Source organism: Bos taurus, chromosome 18 (assembly GCF_002263795.3).
Source record: "Bos taurus isolate L1 Dominette 01449 registration number 42190680 breed Hereford chromosome 18, ARS-UCD2.0, whole genome shotgun sequence".
Taxonomy (NCBI): Eukaryota; Metazoa; Chordata; class Mammalia; order Artiodactyla; family Bovidae; genus Bos; species Bos taurus.
In genome coordinates, this window is record NC_037345.1 from 10,564,790 (window position 1) to 10,583,936 (window position 19,147).

The 19,147-nt window shown below is 49.1% G+C and overlaps 1 protein-coding gene across 7 annotated transcripts in view; it reads left to right on the forward strand.

The window, feature by feature from the left end:
- Positions 1 to 18,937, forward strand: part of WFDC1 (WAP four-disulfide core domain 1) — a 63,417-nt gene extending 44,480 nt beyond the window's left edge. For 6 of the 7 annotated variants that reach the window (XM_059877385.1, XM_059877383.1, XM_024978896.2 and 3 more), the window contains 6 exons: positions 2,240 to 2,423; positions 6,937 to 7,020; positions 7,990 to 8,130; positions 14,281 to 14,322; positions 16,814 to 16,886; positions 18,521 to 18,937. In XM_059877385.1, the coding sequence (XP_059733368.1) occupies positions 2,240 to 2,423; positions 6,937 to 7,020; positions 7,990 to 8,130; positions 14,281 to 14,322; positions 16,814 to 16,872 (510 nt within the window). In that variant the 3' untranslated portion in view covers positions 16,873 to 16,886; positions 18,521 to 18,937. The remainder of the gene's footprint in view (positions 1 to 2,239; positions 2,424 to 6,936; positions 7,021 to 7,989; positions 8,131 to 14,280; positions 14,323 to 16,813; positions 16,887 to 18,520) is intronic. The other variant, XM_002694744.7, reaches the window with a different exon arrangement.
- Positions 18,938 to 19,147: the final 210 nt, after the last annotated feature.

Here is a 19,147-nt window from a genome sequence, read left to right on the forward strand (position 1 = left end):
TTGGCTTTGTATTCTTTTTTTTCTTTTATTTGCTTTTCACAGATTAAGTGGTTTAGAAAAGGGAGAAAAGATTAATTCTCTGGATACAAAGTACTCCACTTAAAACAAATAAGCAACAAGGGTGTACAGCACAGGAAATTACATTCTGTATCTTTTAATAATGTATCATTTGAATCAGCCATAAATAACTGAATCACTTTGCCATGTACCTAAAGCTAGCACAATATTGGAAATCAACTATACTTCTATATATATTTTTAAAGATGATTCTCTGGGTGAAGGGGGGCAGACACCCCACCCTCCCGGGGCCTTACCCCCCCCCCCCACACTTGGTCACTGTTACCTTCCCCACCTGGCCCTCAGTCTTAGCCCCTGTGGGTCCCTGGGAAGTAGTTTGAAAACCACTGGTCTTTGTGACCCCCCCACCACCCATTGGTAGATGCAGCTATTCAGAACCTATTCTTGGTGATCTGACGCCCCCTACAGGGCACTGGGAGCAGCACATGGGGTTTGCAGTCACCCTGGTGGCTCGGAAACCTGGTGGCTCAGGTAAAGAATTTGCCTGCAGTTCAGGAAACCCAGATTCAATACCTGGGTCAGGAAGATCCCCTGGAGAAGGAAATGATTACCCACTCCAGTATTCTTGCCTGGAGAATCCCATGGACAGAGAAACCTGGTGGGCTACAGCCCATGGGGTTGCAAACAGTCAGACATGACTGAATGACTGACACACAGTAGCTGCAGGGGAGGGACGTTCAGACAGCCTTGACCCTTAAGGGCATATGCCATTGTGTAGCTTGCCTTTATTTATTTTACTTAACATAAAGTTTTTCCTGTTAAGTATTTCTACTTGTAAACTTTTAATTGTCTTTAAATTGAAAAAAAAAAAAATGTGTTCATGGCAATATATATATTGCAATAAGAAGAATAAAGTGTTGACAATAGGAAAAATCTCCCTCAACTTCAGAACCTAATTCTTCTCTCCAGAGGTAATCTTTGACAACAGTTGCTTGTGTATTCTTGTATATCCTTCCAAAGATGTTCTAGGCCTGTATAAATATATGCATATTACATGTGTGTGCATACGTATATTTTAAAACATAGGTGCAGAGCATACAAATTGTTCTACACTTTAGTTTTCTTTACAAGCCACCATATCTTGGGGGATTGCTCATAAGCACGTTTTAGTGGCTATATGCTATTGTAGTCTGCAGCAGTACATTATTTACTTGTACAAAGGGCAGAATTTTGAAATATATATATGTTGGGGGATTGGAGGATCAGTAGTTACAGTGTTTTAGGTGGGAAGAGTAGTTCAGACAATAGCAGGTGGTGGGGCAATCCAGGGTGTTTTTTTCACAATGATTTACTCTAACTGTGTGTGCATGAGTGTGTGCACGTGTGTATAGGCATGTGTAAGACCTGCCCTCCAAACACCCTACCCTCAAATCCAGAAACCAAACAGTGCTTCCTGCACAGATGGCGTCTGGTGTCACAGGGATCCAGAGTGGCTTACCTGGCATGACTTCAGCTCTCCCAATCCCACCTCTAAAATGCTTGTTTTATTGGCCGGGTGTGTCCATACTTCTTACATGTTAAATAATATATCATATTATTCACTTTTCCTGGAAACATAGTGCCTAAACGTGGGAAAATCCTGAGTCAGATTCCATTAAAATGCACTACGGAGCCAGCACGTAGATCAAGAAGCAGAACAGGGCCATTGTGTGTGCTCCTGTGACATTGGGGTTTCCTTTTCTTTTTTTTGCTCAGTATTATGTTTGTGAGTTTTATCCAAGTTGTCTGTTGTGTGAATTTATTCATTTTGTGTGTGATTTGTAAATTCTCAAAGTTCTATATAAACATATGGATGGATGATAAGTATATATGTATATACAGAAATTACATGTGTACATATCTATGTGTATGTATATATGTACATATATACCCTTTTATATGTAAATATATACAAATCTGTATATACATAAATACATCAGGATAGATGCTTGGTTAACATACTTCTCCAGATGCATTCATCTTTTGGCTGCTGCTGGGCTCACCATCAGTGAGCCCCACAGTTTGGGGCTCTTACAAAGAGAAACAGCATCTTTTCACGGTCAGAGCAAACTTCAGAGGATGGTTCTGCCAATGCCAGGACGCATTGGCTCAGAGAGGCCCAGCTATTCGACAGAGGCGCAAAGCACCCAGCACATCCCACTGATGCGCCTTCTCCCCGTAGGCGGAGGAGGTAGGCGGCTCCCGGCAGCCCCGCGCAGACCGCTGCCCACCGCCCCCGCGCTCGCTGCCCCCCGGTGCCTGCCAGGCTGCACGCTGCCAGGCCGACTCCGAGTGCCCGCGACACCGGCGCTGCTGCTACAACGGCTGCGCCTACGCTTGTCTGGAGGCCGTGCCGCCCCCGCCAGGTAGGATCACCCGGGCTGGGTGGGGTCGGGGGCGGGGAAATGGGCAGGGGAGGGGGCGGGGTTGGGGGGCCGGCGCCGCCGGGGAACTGTCCTGCCTGGTGCTGCCTGCCTGCAGGAACAACTGGGCTTAAACCTGGGCCACCTAGGAAATGGGAACATAGCGCTCCTGAGGCAAGTATCCAGCTGCATGCAGTGAGCGCCTGCTGTATGCGGGGCTCACCTCTGCCAGCGGAGAACTACAGTCCAGAGGACACCCATTCCAGGGAAAATGTTTCCTCTTATGAAGCTGGGGGAGATTGCTCGTTAAAAAATCCAGATTTCCAGCTTTTCTTAAAAATACTGGCCCGCATTCCCTGGCCCACCATCTGCTGCAGCCTCAGGTGCTCCTACATGGCAGGGGGACCCCTCTAGTTTTCCAGAGACCCCACCAGGACCACCCAGTTCACTCATGAGGCCTGGTGCTGGGGGTATTTGAGATGGAGACCTGACACCTTAGCGATCCAGGGGAGGACGCAGACTCCTGGGTTCAGATCTGCTGGTCAGCTGGTGACAGCCTTAAATCCCCACCTGCAAAGCAGGAATGAGAACGCTCGGCTTCCAGCGAGTGCCAAGTCCCGAAGTGTTTGCTCAGCCCCACGTGGGGCTAGGAGCAGGGAATCAATACATGTTCGTTGAATCCTAATGGGAATCTCCTGAGAAACAGTTCTCAGGGCATCATCTTTGGAGGGAGGTATTTCAGATCCCTTCTGGAGCGCTTGGGGAAGGGAGGGGTAGAAAGGGAGGCTGGGGGGATGGGGAGGGGGGTGGGGTCTCCACTGACTGGGGAAAACGTGCCCTGAGTGGGTAGGACGAGGGTAGGCAGGCGGTTTCTCTCCGTTCTGCTTGGGGCTGAGCCTTTGGAGCACAGAAGTCTGGTAGGACTGCACTGTCAGCCAGAGGCTCTGGTTCCCGTGGGCCTTCATTAGTAACCCCCTAGCCCCCAGGCCTGCCAAAGCCAAGGTAAGAATGAACACACTCAGTTTTATTCAGGGTGAGGTCACAGGGATGACAAGGGACTCGGCACCCTTAATAATGCTCATAATTATGATCGGTGCTGCCTTCAAGCACTGCCTCTTGGCCAGGCTGGCTCCTACAGGGCCTCTTACAAGGACAAAATGGCACCCCTCCTGGTGGCCGAAGCACATAAAAATATGCCTGTCTGGTTGGGCAAGTCTAAAAGATGTCCCCTCCTTTGGGCTGAGACAGCGTATAGGAACTCTAGCCTTACTTGCTGCCTAGAACAGGCAGTGCACAAACTGAATAACTGTCCATGACATTCCAAATAGCCTTTCCTTGCACTATGTCATTTAATGCTCACACACTCCCATGGAGTGGAGAGACCATTATCAGCCCTGTTTCATAGCTGAAGATACTGGAGCTCAGAGAAGCTCAGTACCTTGCCCAGACTCACCCAGCAGGCAGAACTGGGGCTTCAGTTTAGTCTTCTGACAATGGGGAAGTGTCCACTGCCTTAGGCTCTGAGTGTAGGAATGTGGGGCCTCTGGTCCGTTTGTGGAAACCAGTCTTTCCCCCAGATACCCACATAGCTCACTTCCTGACCCTCTCAGATCTCAGTCCAGAGGTGATCTCTTTCTCAGGGGAGTTGTCGTTGTTCAGTTGCTAAGTTGTGTCCGACTGTTTGCGACCCAATGGACTGCAGCACGCCAGGTTTCACTGTCCTTCACCATCTCCCGGAGTTTGCTCAGATTCATGTCCATTGAGTCAGTGATGCTGTCTAGCCATCTCATCCTCTGCCACCCTTTTCTCCTTTGGCCTTCACTCTTTCCCAGCATCATGGACTGTAGCCTGCAAGGCTCCTCTGTCCACAGAAATCTCCAGATGAGAGTATTGGATCAGGTTGACATTCTGTTCTCCAAGGGATCTTCCTGCCCCAGGGATTGGCCCCCATCTCCCGCATTGCTGGACTCTTTATCATCTGAACCACCAGGGAAGCCCCTCAGGGTAGTTTCCCTCTCTGTGATCATCTTTACTCTGGCCTTACGGCTCTCCTCTGGTTCCTTACTGCCTTGTGGGTTAAGCTTTCTTTACGGCTCAGTCTAAAATATTATACTTCATTTGTCTCCTGATTGTTCCCCCAACTTGAAGGTCAGCCCCACGAGGCAGGAAGTTTGATTTGTTTCAGTCATTGCTGTATCCCCACCATGTAAAAGTTACTCAGTGAAGGATGGACGAATCAGTGCAAGCCTGGCTCTCACTGGCCAGCAGGAAGAGTCGGCAAAGCATTAGTCATAATAATTATAACAGTAATGTTTAGCACACGTTGTCTTGCCCTTGGCACTCTTGACCTCTGGGTTTGGATAATTCTAATTGGGGTGAGGAGTGAGGGGCTGACCTGGGTGTTGTGTTCATGGGATGTTGAGTGGCACCCCTGGCCTCTCCCCACTAGATGGCAGTAGTAGCCCCACCCCCACACTGGGACAGCCAAAAACAGTCTCTGGACTTCACTAGATGTTTCATCCGGGAGCACAAACGCTCCACATTAAGAACTGCTTGTCTAACATGACTAAGCAGCTTATACACTTCCTTGCAGTCTGCTTGTAAGTTCCCTTTCCCTCCAGAGCAGAACCCGAGATAACGTCTTGGGTGGAGGGAGTTTATCTAGTAGGTGATCCCAGAAAGTTCTAGTTGGAGAGCAGAGAGGCAAGGCCCCGGGCTTCCAAGCCTTAAAGGTCTGCACATTTATGGGAGGCCTTGACCAAATTTCAGTATTCCAAAAAGTATGTCAAAGTGTGGGCTTCTCTGGCAACTCAGCTATAAAGAATCTGCCTGCAAGGCAGGAGATGTGGGTTTGACCCTTGGGTTGGGAAGATCCCCTGGAGGAGGAAATGGCAACCCACTCCAATACTCTTGCCTGGAGAATCCCGTGGACACAGGAGCTTGGTGGGCTACAGTCCACGGTGTCACAAAGAATCAGACGTGACTGAGCATGCAGCACACACATAGCTGAGTGTGTATGTTCCCCTGCATAGAGTACATTAATACATTTCCTGTTTAGTGAAAAACAGCATTGAAAATATATTTTCTAACATTAAGCCTGAGGTGATGGGAAAAAGGAAGGGAAGAAACAGAAGGCTGGAAATAGAGCTCTGGAACCATGATACCTCTCTCATTTGGAAGTTGCAAACAGCTGGTCTGGTCTGTTGTTTCCATTTCTACACCAAGAACAACCATCTTATAACCATATTGTACTCTTTTAAAGAAAAAGCTAACCAGCATTTTCACCAGTTTCCATCTCCGTGCTCTCAAAGCCACTAGGCAGCACATCAGTCTCTTTATTTTGCCGTGTTTTGGAGTCAGACTAAAGCAGCGGCCATAAGCAAATGTGATCCCAGACCAGTTGTATTTGATCTCCAAAGCACTTTTTAAAAAAAATTAATTGCCAACATTTAAAACCGAGTTTATCTTTTAAAAAAAAAAAAAATACAGACTTAAAAGTTTAAGAAAAAGAAAAAGCCACTCAGTGGTTAAGAGTCCAGCTTCCAATGCAGTGGATGTTGTTTTGATTCCTGCTCAGGGAACTAAGATCCCCATGAGGCAGCTAAGCTCTCACATCACAGCTGTCGAGCCTGTGCACTCTGGAGCCTGCGTGCTGCAGTGAAGCCCCATGTACCGCAACCAAGACTCAGTGAAGCCAAATAAATAGTATTTAAAGCAGCTACAACACCCAGAGGCTCTGAGAACACGGGGAATGGTTGGCCAGAGCTGGCCAACTGCTGACCCGTTGAGGCAGAACACTCTCCAGTTGGCCATGGTCCTGCCTGGCCTGCTTTCTTCCTTTATGTTACTTCTCTGTCCCCAGAGACATTTGGGTTTTCAATCCCTGTTTGGGGGTTGGAAGACCTTCCAGTCTACTACATGGTCACTCTTCCTGTTAAAAAATGCATTGGTTAGAGAACAGGCCATAAGGCTGTAACTAAAAGACCCATAAAGCAAGGGGCCCAGCCTATTAAATATTTCCTTCTCCCTTGGTTAAAAGGCCAGAGTTGACAGATGGTCCATAGCAGGCAGGTGGCTCTGCTCCACAGTCACCCAGGGACCCAGGTTCCCTCTGTCTTGTTGCTCCACGTGGTCTAAGTGGGCCCCAGACTGCAGGTTTCAGGAAAGAGAGGGAAGGGGACAGACAGGCATCAATGCAAGGGCAAGACAGAAAGCTGCATCATCACCTCTGCTCACATCCCATTGGCCAGAACTCGGTTTGCATGGCCATACCTGGCCACAGGAACTGCTGGGAAATGTAGTCTCCAGCTTGGCTATCCGATGCCTAGTTGAAACTCAAAAATCTGTTACTAAAGGGAAGAGGTGAATTTTTTTTCGGGAGAACCACGTTGTTTTGTCTCTCCTTTAGGAGGGTCAGTGTTTCTTCATGAGATGTGAGTTCCCCCATTCCCAGAGGCTGGGGCATTTCTTGGCTGCCTGAAGAGGGCATTGACATAACCATGCATTATCTTATCAGTTTTAGACTGGCTAGTACAGCCGAAACCTCGATGGCTTGGGGGCAATGGCTGGCTCCTGGATGGCCCTGAGGAGGTGTTGCAAGGTACCTGCGGGGTGACGCCCAACCCGACAGCACAGCCAGGGTTCCCCCTCCTCAGGCTGCCCCCAGAAAACTGAAAACCAGGGGCAGCCTCTGCTCTAGGAGGCTGCTTGTCCTCAGATACCCAGCCCTCTTGAACCGTCCCCACCCCCATAGAAGAGTGTGACTGGGGCTTGGCCAGGCTCTCAGAATCCCCAGAACACCATAGGGTTCGACTGTCCCTGGGACTGGGGCCTCCTCACTGGGTGGAGAATTCGGAGGGAGGCGGGTGGGGTTTTCAGAGCCTTAAAATCACCACGTGGGTCCATTGTTCCCTGCCCACGAGGCCTCCTTGGGGGCGGGGGTGGTGGAGGACAGTTTCTGAAAGGGACGACAGGCAGGCCTGGGGTCTGGGCCACTGCGGGGGTGTGGGTGTGAGTGAACAGCTGGCTGTGTGCCGCCGTGCTTTGTGGCTCTGCACACATACACGTGCACCACGTGGCCATTAGGGAGTGCGGCTGTTCATGGAGCCCAGTGGCAGTGCTGTGGCTGTGTGTCTGAGTACTTGTGCAGCTGTGTCATGAAGATGTGTGTGACTATAGATGTGAATGTGTATGTGCAGGATGTGTTTGTGTGTGTGTGCGTGGGGATACAGCTAATATGTATGTGTGTTTGTGTGTTAGAACTTGTGGGGTGGTGCAACTGTATATTTATATTGGGATTTTGGTGTGTAAGCATATGTATATATGTGACTGTAAACATGAACACATGTGTTTCAAGGTGTGCAGGTGAACATACATTATGTGTGTCATAATGCGTGTGAGGGCGTGTTTGGGGTCATTTGACTTTGAGCTGCCCCCGTGTGCATGTGTGTGTGTGTATGCGCGCAGAGACCCCAGGCACAGCCTGGCATCTGGGTTGCAGACAAGAGGCAGCCCCTCTGCTCCGCTGGGGGCCACCCCTGAGCCCCCCATGTGTCCCCCCGCCCCGCAGCAGAGGCCTGCAGCACCACCGAGGATGGAGCCGAGCCGCTCCTCTGCCCCTCAGGCTACGAGTGCCACATCCTGAGCCCAGGCGACCTGGCTGCGGGCATCCCCAACCGGGGGCAGTGTGTCAAGCAGCGCAAGCCGGCAGGTGAGTGCGGACCCAAGCCCCACCTAGCTCTCCCCGGAAATCCCCCATGGGAGACCCGTCCCAGAGGAAAGCCTGGCCTCTGAGCCTGTCCCCACCCTCCCCCATCTCCCCCCACGGCCCTGCTCCAGGCCACCCCTCCCTCCTCATCTGCACAGGGTGAGGGCAAAGCCCAGCTCGCCACCGCCTGCCTGGCTCACCTTGGGGTCAGTTGTTTCAGATCTCTGAGCCTCAATTTCCTTATCTGTAAAATGACATCACTTCATGTTGGGTTATGGGGTGATGGAAATCACATGTGTGAAGCCAGAGCCGAGACAAGAGGTAAGAGGCGCTCAGTAAACACTGGATAATTTACTTCTATTAATATCTATCTATCCATTATAAACTGCACAGTATTTCAGTTGTCCGAGAACCCTTAACTTCCCCCTGCTAGGACCCGACTTAATTAATATTTGTCTTTGGAGACAAGTCAATAAATAGTTTGGTGAAGGGCCTGAGTAGCGTGGCTTTAGTTTGCATGCTTTCTCTGGGGTGAGGGGCATGGAAGACAGAGCAGAGGGGCGCTGCTGGGGGTACCTAAAGCCACTCCTGCCTCATGCAAGGTGTAAGGTTGAGAAGTTAGGCATGGAATTTGCCAGGACTATGTGCAAGGGAAGAATCGGGCAACCTTGTCAAAATTGAGCTCATCACCCCCACTTCAGCATCCCTCAGCCCTAATAGCTGAGGACAGCACCTCAGTCAAGATCAGGATAGTCACAGTGACCCTGTTGGCCCAGAGAATCCACCACATGCATTTTCTGCCGAAGCATTTTCCCTCTGATTTGAGAATTTTCTTTCTCTGAGGTGTTTCTGGAAAGATGTAGATGTTAAATCTCTTCTACATTTAGCAGTATCATCATTGTAAATAATAAAATTATGAGGCCATGGGACTGTTTCAAGGTATCTTTGTTCCCAGAATTCTGAGCTCCATTCGAAAAAAAAAAAAAAAAAAGTTCCATGTAAAAGGTTCATAACCAACCGGAAATCTGAGATTTCTCCTTCATCCCACTTGCTGTTAGGCATATGAGTGGGTTCTCCAGCCAGAGTGGCCACTTAGCCCCTCTCTGCTGCGTGTGGCATGTAGCCCAGCCTCTTCAGGTCTCACTTTCCTTATCTATAAGCTGGGCTAATAATAGTTAAGCTAGGACTTCGCTGGTGGTCCAGTGGTTAGGACTCCATGCTTCTGATGCAGGGGGTGCAGGTTTGAGATCCCTGGTCTGGGAACTAAAATCCCACGTGTTGCGAGGCACAGGCCCCCCGCCCCCCAAAAAAATAGTTAAGCTACTTCACAGACTCTTTGAAGAGCCAGTGAGTTAATCCATGTAAACCACGTCTGTAGTTTCTCAAGCATAGATCTGAATCCGTTCTGTTCACCCCACTGCCGTCTGTAGACACCACATTGCACCACAGGTAGACCGGGCCCCCCACCATCCTCAGTTGCTCAGCCCCAAGGACAGGCCAGCCTGTAGGAGCCTGCTGGAAGGAGCAGCCTTTTCCAGAAGAGAGCTGGTAGGGGCAAGGGCTGGGGGCCAGGGGGGCGGGCAAGTCAGGAGTCCTCTGAGCTGAAATGTCATTTTTATAACCGGAAAGACCTGGAATTACCAGGCCTTTCTTATTGCCTGATCGCGCTCATTCAGTTACGTGATCTCCAAGACCAGGGTCAGTCAAACAAGTTCAGACCGGTTCTTGAGGAATCAGACCAATTCAAAGAAGACCACTTGGAGGTTGGAGATAAGCAAAGGGACGTTCAGGTGACTGCACAGATGGTGCCTGAGGTTGACAGAGGCCCCCGTGGGTGCTCCCCTGATCTCAGTGCAGGCCTGCAAGGGGAGAAGTATGACCACAAGCAGTGTCGAGTGTGGTTAAGACTGTAGGCCACACGGCATGTATTAAATGAACCCTAAAAACGTATTCCAGTACAGTCACATGCACTCAGTCATGTCCGACTCTCTGCGACCCCATGGACTGTAGCCCGCCAGGCTCCTCTGTCCATGGGATTTTCCAGGCAAGAATACTGGAGTGGGTTGCCATTTCCTTCTCCAGGGGATCTTGCTGACCCAGGGATGGATCGAACCCGTGTCTCCTCCATTGGCAGGCGAGTTCTTTACCACTGTACCACATGGGAAGCCCCTCCAGTATACAGTAGATGCAGATAAATACCACTTACATGAGGTACTTAGAATCATTGAATTCATAGAGTCAGAAAGTACACTGGTGGATGCCAGGGGCCAGGGGTGGGGGTGGTATGGGAGCAGGGATGAGGAGTTAGTATCTAATGGGGACAGAGTTCAAGGAGGAGAAAAATTCGGGAGACGAGGATGATGGTGAGGGCTGCACAACAGTGTGAATGTACTTAGTGCCACTGAGCCGTACAGTTGCTGCTGCTGCTGCTGAGTCGCTTCAGTCGTGTCCGACTCTGTGCGACCCCATAGACGGCAGCCCACCAGGCTCCCCTGCCCCTGGGATTCTCCAGGCAAGAACACTGGAATGGGTTGCCATTTCCTTCTCCAGTGCATGAAAGTGAAAAGTGAAAGTGAAGTCGCTCAGTCTTGTCTGACTCTTAGCGACCCCATGGACTGCAGCCCACCAGACTCCTCCATCCATGGGATTTTCCAGGCAAGAGTACTGGAGTGGGGTGCCATTGCCTTCTCCGGAGCCCTACAGTTAAATATGGTTAAGTTGTATGTTTTATAGTATGTGGCTTTTACTACAATAAAAAAGCATTAAAAAAAATAAAATATTTTCTGAAATTAGAAAAAAAAAGCACTGTAAAAAAAAAAAAAGACTGAAGGCCACTGAAATGGGGCTCAAACCCTGTGGCTTTCTTCCTAGATGACCTTGGGCAGCTAATCTAACTTTTCTTAGCTTCAGTTTCTTCATCTGTAAAATGGAGCAATTGGGGGTCCCCATAGTAAGTACTGAACTGAACTGATAGTAAGTGCTTCTTGGGGTGGTGATGAGGCTTGGACTAGAGAATACTTCTAAAGCCCTCAGGTCAGCGCCTGACAGAATAGGTCCTCAACAAATATGCGCTGGGGTCACCTGTCTTCAGGAAGAGGGCTGAGCCTATCCACCTGTTCCCCGCTCAGAGGAATGATCAGAGCCTTCTGGATGGAAATGTAAATGAAATTTCCCCTCATCTTGTCCCCGGAGGGCCTTCACTTAGCAATAATTGTTGGTAAAATTGTACAGGACTTGGGAAACATCTTAAATTCCAACAACGTCCCTTGGAGCGATGGTCTCGGGGAGGAGCGGGGCACTCCCATCCCAGGGTAACCTAGGAAGATGCCTTTGGTTTTAAGTTTTTTTTTTTTTTCTTTTTTTAAAAAAGACATATATTTGAAGTAATTTCTAACTTACTGAACAGTGGCAAGGACAGTCCCTTGGACCCTCCACCATCATTCATTAGTCGTGACTGTTCCTTTCATCGCACTTCTCTGCTCTCCCCCCAGCCCACACCTTCCCTCTGTATAAATCTGCATAGGTATTTGGGGGCAGTACCAGAGAATAAATCACACCTCTCATGCCCACACCCAAGATGCAAGTCTCTGCTGAGAGCTGGCTGCTGCAGGGGGCTGAGGGCCTTTCTGAGCTCAGTCTGGACCCTGACACTGGAGGAGTTCATGTCTTTCTTGAGAGGAAAATGAACATGGACGCAGGCAGCAGATCTGATTTCTCAGAGAGCAGAGTTGGGGTCCTCAGTGCGTATGTTATTTACTTATTGCAATAAAGAAAATTATTTTATTTTATTACTGAAGTCTGGTTAATTTACAATGTTGTTAGTTTCAGGTGTACAGCACAGTGATTCAGATATACACGTGTATATTTTATATATATATATATGTATATGTATATTTTCTTGTTCAGGTTGTTCTTCTTTATAGATTTATTATTGGCTTGTCCAAAATATTCATTTGGGTTTTTCTGTAACATCTCAAGGAAAAGCCTGGACTAATGTTTTGGCCAACCCAATACAAAGTGTTGAGCAGGGCTCCTTGTACCACGCAGTAGGTCCTTGCTGGTTATCTATTTTATATAGAGAGGTATGTACATGTTAACCCTAAGCTCCTAATTTATACCCCTTCCCCAGTACATCTTCTGAGTGGCTTCCATGCCACTCTGAGGCTGATGGGCCTCCACGCTCCCCTCTGACAAGATGACTTCACTGATGCTGCCGGAGGATAACGTGGTCACGCAGTCCTGAGCAGGGGCTCAAATCAGTTGATTTCTTTTGTTAAAGGGACAGTTTTGGTAAACACACCCAGCGTGAAGAGGGCATCTATTTCTGCACAGATCAGTGTCCTTCCCTTGGCATCAGGAACTAGAATCCATTCCCAGGGAGACGGGAGGAGCAGGAATGTTTCAGAGAGCCTCGGGCCTGGAAAAAAGTTGTCATTTGCTTGGAAAATTGTTGTAAATAGTAGTCATTGAGATAGCTGATAGGCTGTCTGCCAGGGGCTGTGGATCGGCCTTTGGTTCTGTCGCCCTGAACAGTAAATGTCGGTGCTGGCCCTGAACACCCTGATGATGGTTAGAATGTCCACAGAACAGAACGGTTTTTATTGAGATATGGTTGGAGTATTAGTTCCAAGTACACACATGTGGTTGACCTGGTAGCCATCAGACAAGGCTCACGGGTGGAGGCTCACGGGTGGAAGGGGAGGCGTGAGCTAACCAATGCCAGTTAAGTGAACCATCTGGATGAGCCGGCCAGATTTCTCCACTCTGCCACGTTGCATTTCCCCAACTCCTACCAGAGAGTGTTTCACTGCCGTGATGCGGGGGGACTCTGAAAGAGGGTGGGGTGGTTGACAATCAGCAATGGGTATTAGGTGGTAGGGATTCTTAGTAATTTGAGACAAATAAAATTACCAAGAGTTGACCACTTTTTACACACGAAAGTGGCTGTTTTGTGTGGTTCCTGATAATCTTTGTTGCAAGTCTGTGTTTCCAATGAAAGCATTTCTCTTAATCCTCATGATAACTTAAGACGTATTGATTTTACCGCATTTCCTGGTGAGAAAACTGAGGCTCCAAGTGGGTTAGTGAGCAGTGGAGTGAAGTTTCATAACTGAGTTGTTTTGTTTGCAGTAATGACTTTCAAGTCTCTTTTGAACAGACTCAAAAACTGCTGTTTGCTTTCCTTGTGAATGTATTGTGTAATGACATTTGCTGAACAATATTTTGGAATTTGCTTCCAGTTCATCTCTTAAGAGAGTGGTTCTCAAACTTTATATTACAAAAAATACTGAGGGACATCCCTGGTGGTCCAGTGGTTAAGACTCTGCACTGCCACTTCAGGGAGTGTGGGTTTGATCCCTGGTCAAGGAACTAAGAGCCTACATGCCATGTGGCACGGCCAAATCAAAACCAACAACTTAATTTTTAAAAATACTGAGAACCCCACAGAGCCTTGTGTGGGTTTTGGCTATGGATATTTACCATATTCAAAAGTAAAGCTGAGACATTCCAAATATTTGGCTGATTCATGTTGATACAGGGCTTCCCTGGTAGCTTAGCTGGTAAAGAATCCACCTGCTATGCAGGAAACCCCGGTTCAATTCGTGGGTTGGGAAGATTCTCCTGGAGAAGGGAACAACTACCCATTCCAGTATTCTGGCCTGGAGAATTCCATGGACTGTATCGTCTAGGGGGTCACACAGAGTCCAACACGACTGAGTGACTTTAACAGACAAAACACACACAACACATGTTGATATATGGCAAAAACCACCTCAATATTGTAATTACCCTCCAATTAAAATAATTGACTTTTTAAAAAAGTGACAATGATAAACTCACTATGGGGTGAACAGCAATAGTATTTTTCTTAAAATGGCTCTGTTTTCCAGCATACACACAAAGTGGGCCGAGTGGCATGGTTTCACATATTTGCAGTTGGAATACGTGTATTCAGAGGACTGGATCTTCATGTCTGCATCTGCATTTGATGGGCTGCAGTGTCACACGTAACATAGCTTCTGAAAAATTCTACCATACACTTGTGAGAGAATGAGAGTGAAAAACACAAGTCATTTCTTAGCACTGTTATGAAAATAGTTTTGATCTCATAAACTCCCTGAAAGGAGCTTAATCCTCTCATTTCTTTTCCAGATGGTCGATTCTTACGACAGAAATTTTACAAAGAATATCCAGGTAGGAGAAGGCCCATTCTTTCCTTGCAGAGGGTACTAAAAATGGTGGTGGGCGTTTCTGGGGTGAAGAAGAGAAAGAAGCCCTGTGGGCTGTCCTGAGAGCTCCAGTCTGAAGCTGCTATGAAGGAAAATGACTGTATTCCACCTGGTGGTTCTCATGCCCTCAGCTGGCTCTTTGGGGATAAGATGCTAGGAGGCTAAGATGCTTCTGTTGTGCAAAATCTCTCCTCCAACCTGAGCAGTCCTCCTCGCAGGTGGGAGCCACTCCAGGCTGTAGGCTGGGACTGGGGCAGCGGCTCAGGGATGGCTTATAGGGGACAAAGTGGGAACTAGGTTTGGGGAATAAAGGAAACACCCTGTTGTCTGATGGTGGGCAAGAGGACTTACAGAAAACACAGCTTCATGCTAAACCTCAGAATGTAGGACTCGATGTACAAAAGCTCCTCCTACTTTCATTCAGGGAATTGAAACATGTGGTTGACACCATCTTTCCAGCCAGTCATCCGTCAAGTTATCCACTGATCCATCCATTCATGCCATCATCCGTCCATCCAGTCTTCCACCCATCCAACCATCCAGTCTTCCATTCAACCATCCAGTCCTCCTTCCATCTTTCCATCCATCCATCCAGTGTTCTATCCATCCAGTCTTCCATCCATCCAGTGTTTTATCCATCCAGTCTTCCATCCATCCATCCAGTGTTTTATCCATCCAGTCTTCCATCCATCCATCCAGTGTTCTATCCATCCAGTCTTCCATCTATCCATCCATCCAGTCTTCCATTCATCCAACCACCCAGTCTTCCATCCAACTATCCAATCTTCCTTCCATCTTTCCATCCATTCATCCTATCTTCTATCCATCCAGTCTTCCATCCATCTACCCATCCATCCATCCTATCTTCCACTCATCCATCCATCCATCCTTCTATCCATTCAGTCTTCCATCCATCCATCCAACCATCCAGTCTTCCATCCAGCCATCCAGTCTTCCTTCCATCTTTCCATCCATCCACCCCATCTTCTATCTATCCAGTCTTCCATCCATTCACCCATCCATTCATCCTGTCTTCCACTCATCCATCCATCCATTCTTCTATCCCTCCAGTCTTCCATCCATCCATCCAGTCTTCCATCCATCCACCTAGCCATTCATCCTGTATTCCACTCATCTATCCATCCATCCAGTCTTCCATCCACCCATCCAGTCTTCCATCCATCCACCCATCCATTTCCATCCTGTCTTCCATTCATTCATTCATCCATCCATCTGGTCTTCCATCCATCCTTCTATCCATCCATCCATCCAGTCCTCCATCCATCCAGTCTTCCATCCATCCACCCATCCATCCAGTCTTCTATCCATCCAGTCTTCCATCCATCCACCCATCCATCCAGTCTTTTATCCATCCAGTCTTCCATCCATCCACCCATCCATTTCCATCCTGTCTTCCACTCATTCATTCATCCATCCATCTGGTCTTCCATCCATCCTTCTATCCATCCATCCATCCAGTCCTCCATCCATCCATCCATCCAGTCTTCCATCCATCCACCCATCCATCCAGTTCTATCTATCCAGTCTTCCATCCATCCATCTAGTCTTCCATCCATCCACCCATCCATTTCCATCCTGTCTTCCACTCATCCACCCATCCATCCTTCTGCCCATCCAGTGTTCTGCCCATCCACCCAATAATTCATTCAATCATCCATCCATGTGTTCTTCCATTCATCTACTATCTATTTTTCTAAGAATTGACAGCACATATTTATGAAGGGAAGGGGACGACAGAGGATGAAATGGTTGGATGGCATCACCAACTCAATGGACATGAGTCTGAGCAAGCTCCGGGAGTCGGTGATGGACAGGGAAGCCTGGCAGGCTGCAGTCCATGGGGTCGCAAAGAGTCGGACACAACCGAGCAAATGAACAAACTCTCTATTCTGTGCTAGAGGCTGAGGCTACATTTGTGAATATTGCAGATCCAGTCCATGGCCTCACGCAGCTAATATCAAGCAGGAGATCACAAAATGAATAAAGTCCAAGTGGTTATTTTGTGACTGCAGTGATCAGGACCACTGAGGTCACATTCAGGACACCATGAAAATAGACTGGAATGTCAGGGAAGGCTTCCTGAAGAGGGGACATTGAAGCCCAGTATGAACAATAAGAAACAGTGGGCAGAGAATCAGCAGATGTGAGAATCGTGAGGTTGAAGCAACTTGACCATCACAGCAGCCAAGCACGTCATGAGCACAGGGTGGGGGCAGGGGGCAGGCAGGGAAATGTCAGGAGTGAGGGCAGACTACATAGGTGGGGGGCCCTAGGGAGGAGGGGGAATGGCTGCAGGTGGGGACCAGGGGACCTCATTTGGGGGAGAGGAGGGGTCAGAGCCAGGCTGAGGCGTTTAGAGTTAGTTTGGCCGCTGAGCTGTGAGCACCTGAGCAGGAATCCACACACCTGCCCTGACCGCCTGATTCTTTCCGCAGAGGGCGCCTCCAAGTATGTGGCAGAACACGGACAAGGACAGCAGAGGCACTTTCAATAACGTGACAGCGGTGGGTAAGTGGGAGGTGTGATCAGTCAGTGACAGCAGGTGGCTTTGGGCAACCAGGTGTCTGAGGTAGCTTTCATGACAAAGTTGACCGATAGGAGAGCAAGAAAAGGGTTGACCTGTGGGAAGAATGTGAAAATGCCCCTGTAATTTCCAAGTGAACACGTGAGCGCCTTGGGTGTAACCAGCAGTAGAAGTTTCTAGAGCCCGTGACTCTGAACCCGAGGACCTGTCTAGGCTGTGACTGACTTTGTGCTCCTTGGTGATCAGCAGACACGCCCTCTGCCACCACGGGAACTTGGTCGTCTGTCCCCCTCCCTCTGCCGCGCAGTACTATCCGCGGCCAACGCTCAGGCGTGAAGAAGGTGCCCTGTGGCTCCACAGTCCCTCGTGGAAGTCTCCAGTGTGCAGACCTGGTGCTGGGGGGACACCGTGGATAAATCAGGGCTCCTGTTCTCAGGGGCTGACATCCTCATAGGAGACTAAACCCGTCAACCAGCAGGACAGGCAAGGCCTGCAATGGTGTCATGAAGGGCATTGGACAGACAGGTGATGTGAGGCAGGATAGGAGGGGACTGCTTCAGGTGAAGGTCAGGAAGGTGAGCAGGTGACATCGGAGCCAGCATCTGTCACGGGCACCCAGGCATAAGGAGCCAGAAGGGCAAAAATCCCAGGGCAGGAAAGATCTTACTGAGGCGCCCCATGGAGGCCACCCGGGCGGGGACAGAGTGAAGGTGGGGGCAGCCGGCTCCAGAGGTGACTGGGTAAGAAGGCACGGCTACACACGGGTGTTCTCCAAAGTGAGAGAGAGGCGGATGCAAAGATCCAGTAAAACCTGTATCTTTCAGCCAGTAAAACAAGAACACCCACCCAGCGCTCTGAAAGCTCAAGTCTGTGCGTGGTAAACAGGGCCCCCTGAAAGCAGGCGATATACCCCTGAATGTCCTTGAAGGGCAAACATCAGGTTTCAGGTTCCAGAATCTTCAGATGTGAGTCCTGCAGGAAAAGCTAGAGCCCATGGGGATTGATGCCAACATATCTATTACCTGCTGATGACAGGAAGAGTCCTTGGAGTGGCTCTGACCCACTTGAGTCTGTGAACCTCACATGGGGAAGTGCGGGAACCAGTGGGAAAGGGCAGGGCAGTGAGAGACGATGCCTCTTAGGAACCAGCCGGCCAGAACTGGGTTTAAACTCCTGCTCCACCACCAGGTGATCTTAGGCTAATGACTTCCCCTCTCCAAGCCTCAGTTTCCATATCTGTAAAATGGGAGTGATGAGGAGGGATGCATTAGGAACTTAAATGAGATGGGAGGGGAGATCAAGATGGCAGAGTAGGAGGACTGGGAGCCCATTTGCCCCCATGAATGCATCAAAAATACATCTGCACATGGAGCGACTCACTGCAAACACACTGGAAACTGGCAACAAGACTCTAGCACAACCGAGGTTGTAAGAAAGATCCACGTGGAGTCAGATAGGAAGGTGGAACCGAGAGACTTAGCAGTGAGTCAAGAATTGAGTCTTAGCAGAAGCTGGCATCTTTCTGGTGCTTCTGGTGGGGGAGGCAGAAGTGGATGACACATACTTGTGACCCCGTGTTCTTGGGTTCATGTTCATTCCTTCTTTCTTTCCCTTTCAGCCTGTCTGCAAGAACATTCCTCCACTTTCTGCTGAGCCTCAGAAATCATTGGGTAAAAAATGATTTGACCCCTGAGGTCATGCCCAGCCCGAGAGAGCATGACCCCAGCGGTGTTTGGAGACAGGGCCCCTGGCTTACAGCCCCGGTGTGGCCCAACCTGGCGGGGTGACTTCATGGGAGCCACTCACTAGCTTCAGGTTCCTGCTTTATCGTCCTGGAAATGAGGCCCTCCTAGTAGTCCCCTTGACCTTGCCACCCCCCAGATCTGCATGGGAAGAGGTCCCTGCCTTTGGGAGCTGTGTTAAGGTCAGTGTCTTGGTTGGTACAGGTTTCTTCCAGGTTTGACTCTGGGAGACATGTACCCATCCCAGATGTTCTTGAGATAAGTCTGCTCATCATAAAATGGAAATGAACTCACCTGCTCATGCGTGATTCATAGTTTTAAGCACCTGATGACAAATTGGATGGGCTGGAGCCGTGGAATCTGAGGGTGGGAGGTGGTGGGTGTGATGGGGGTGAGCTGTCTGCTCAGCTCTGCTTCGGGACCCCTGGACTACTGGGGCCACATGCACACCCTATCGGTGTGGGTCCCTCTGAAGCAGACCCTGGGAGAAGGATGATTTATTG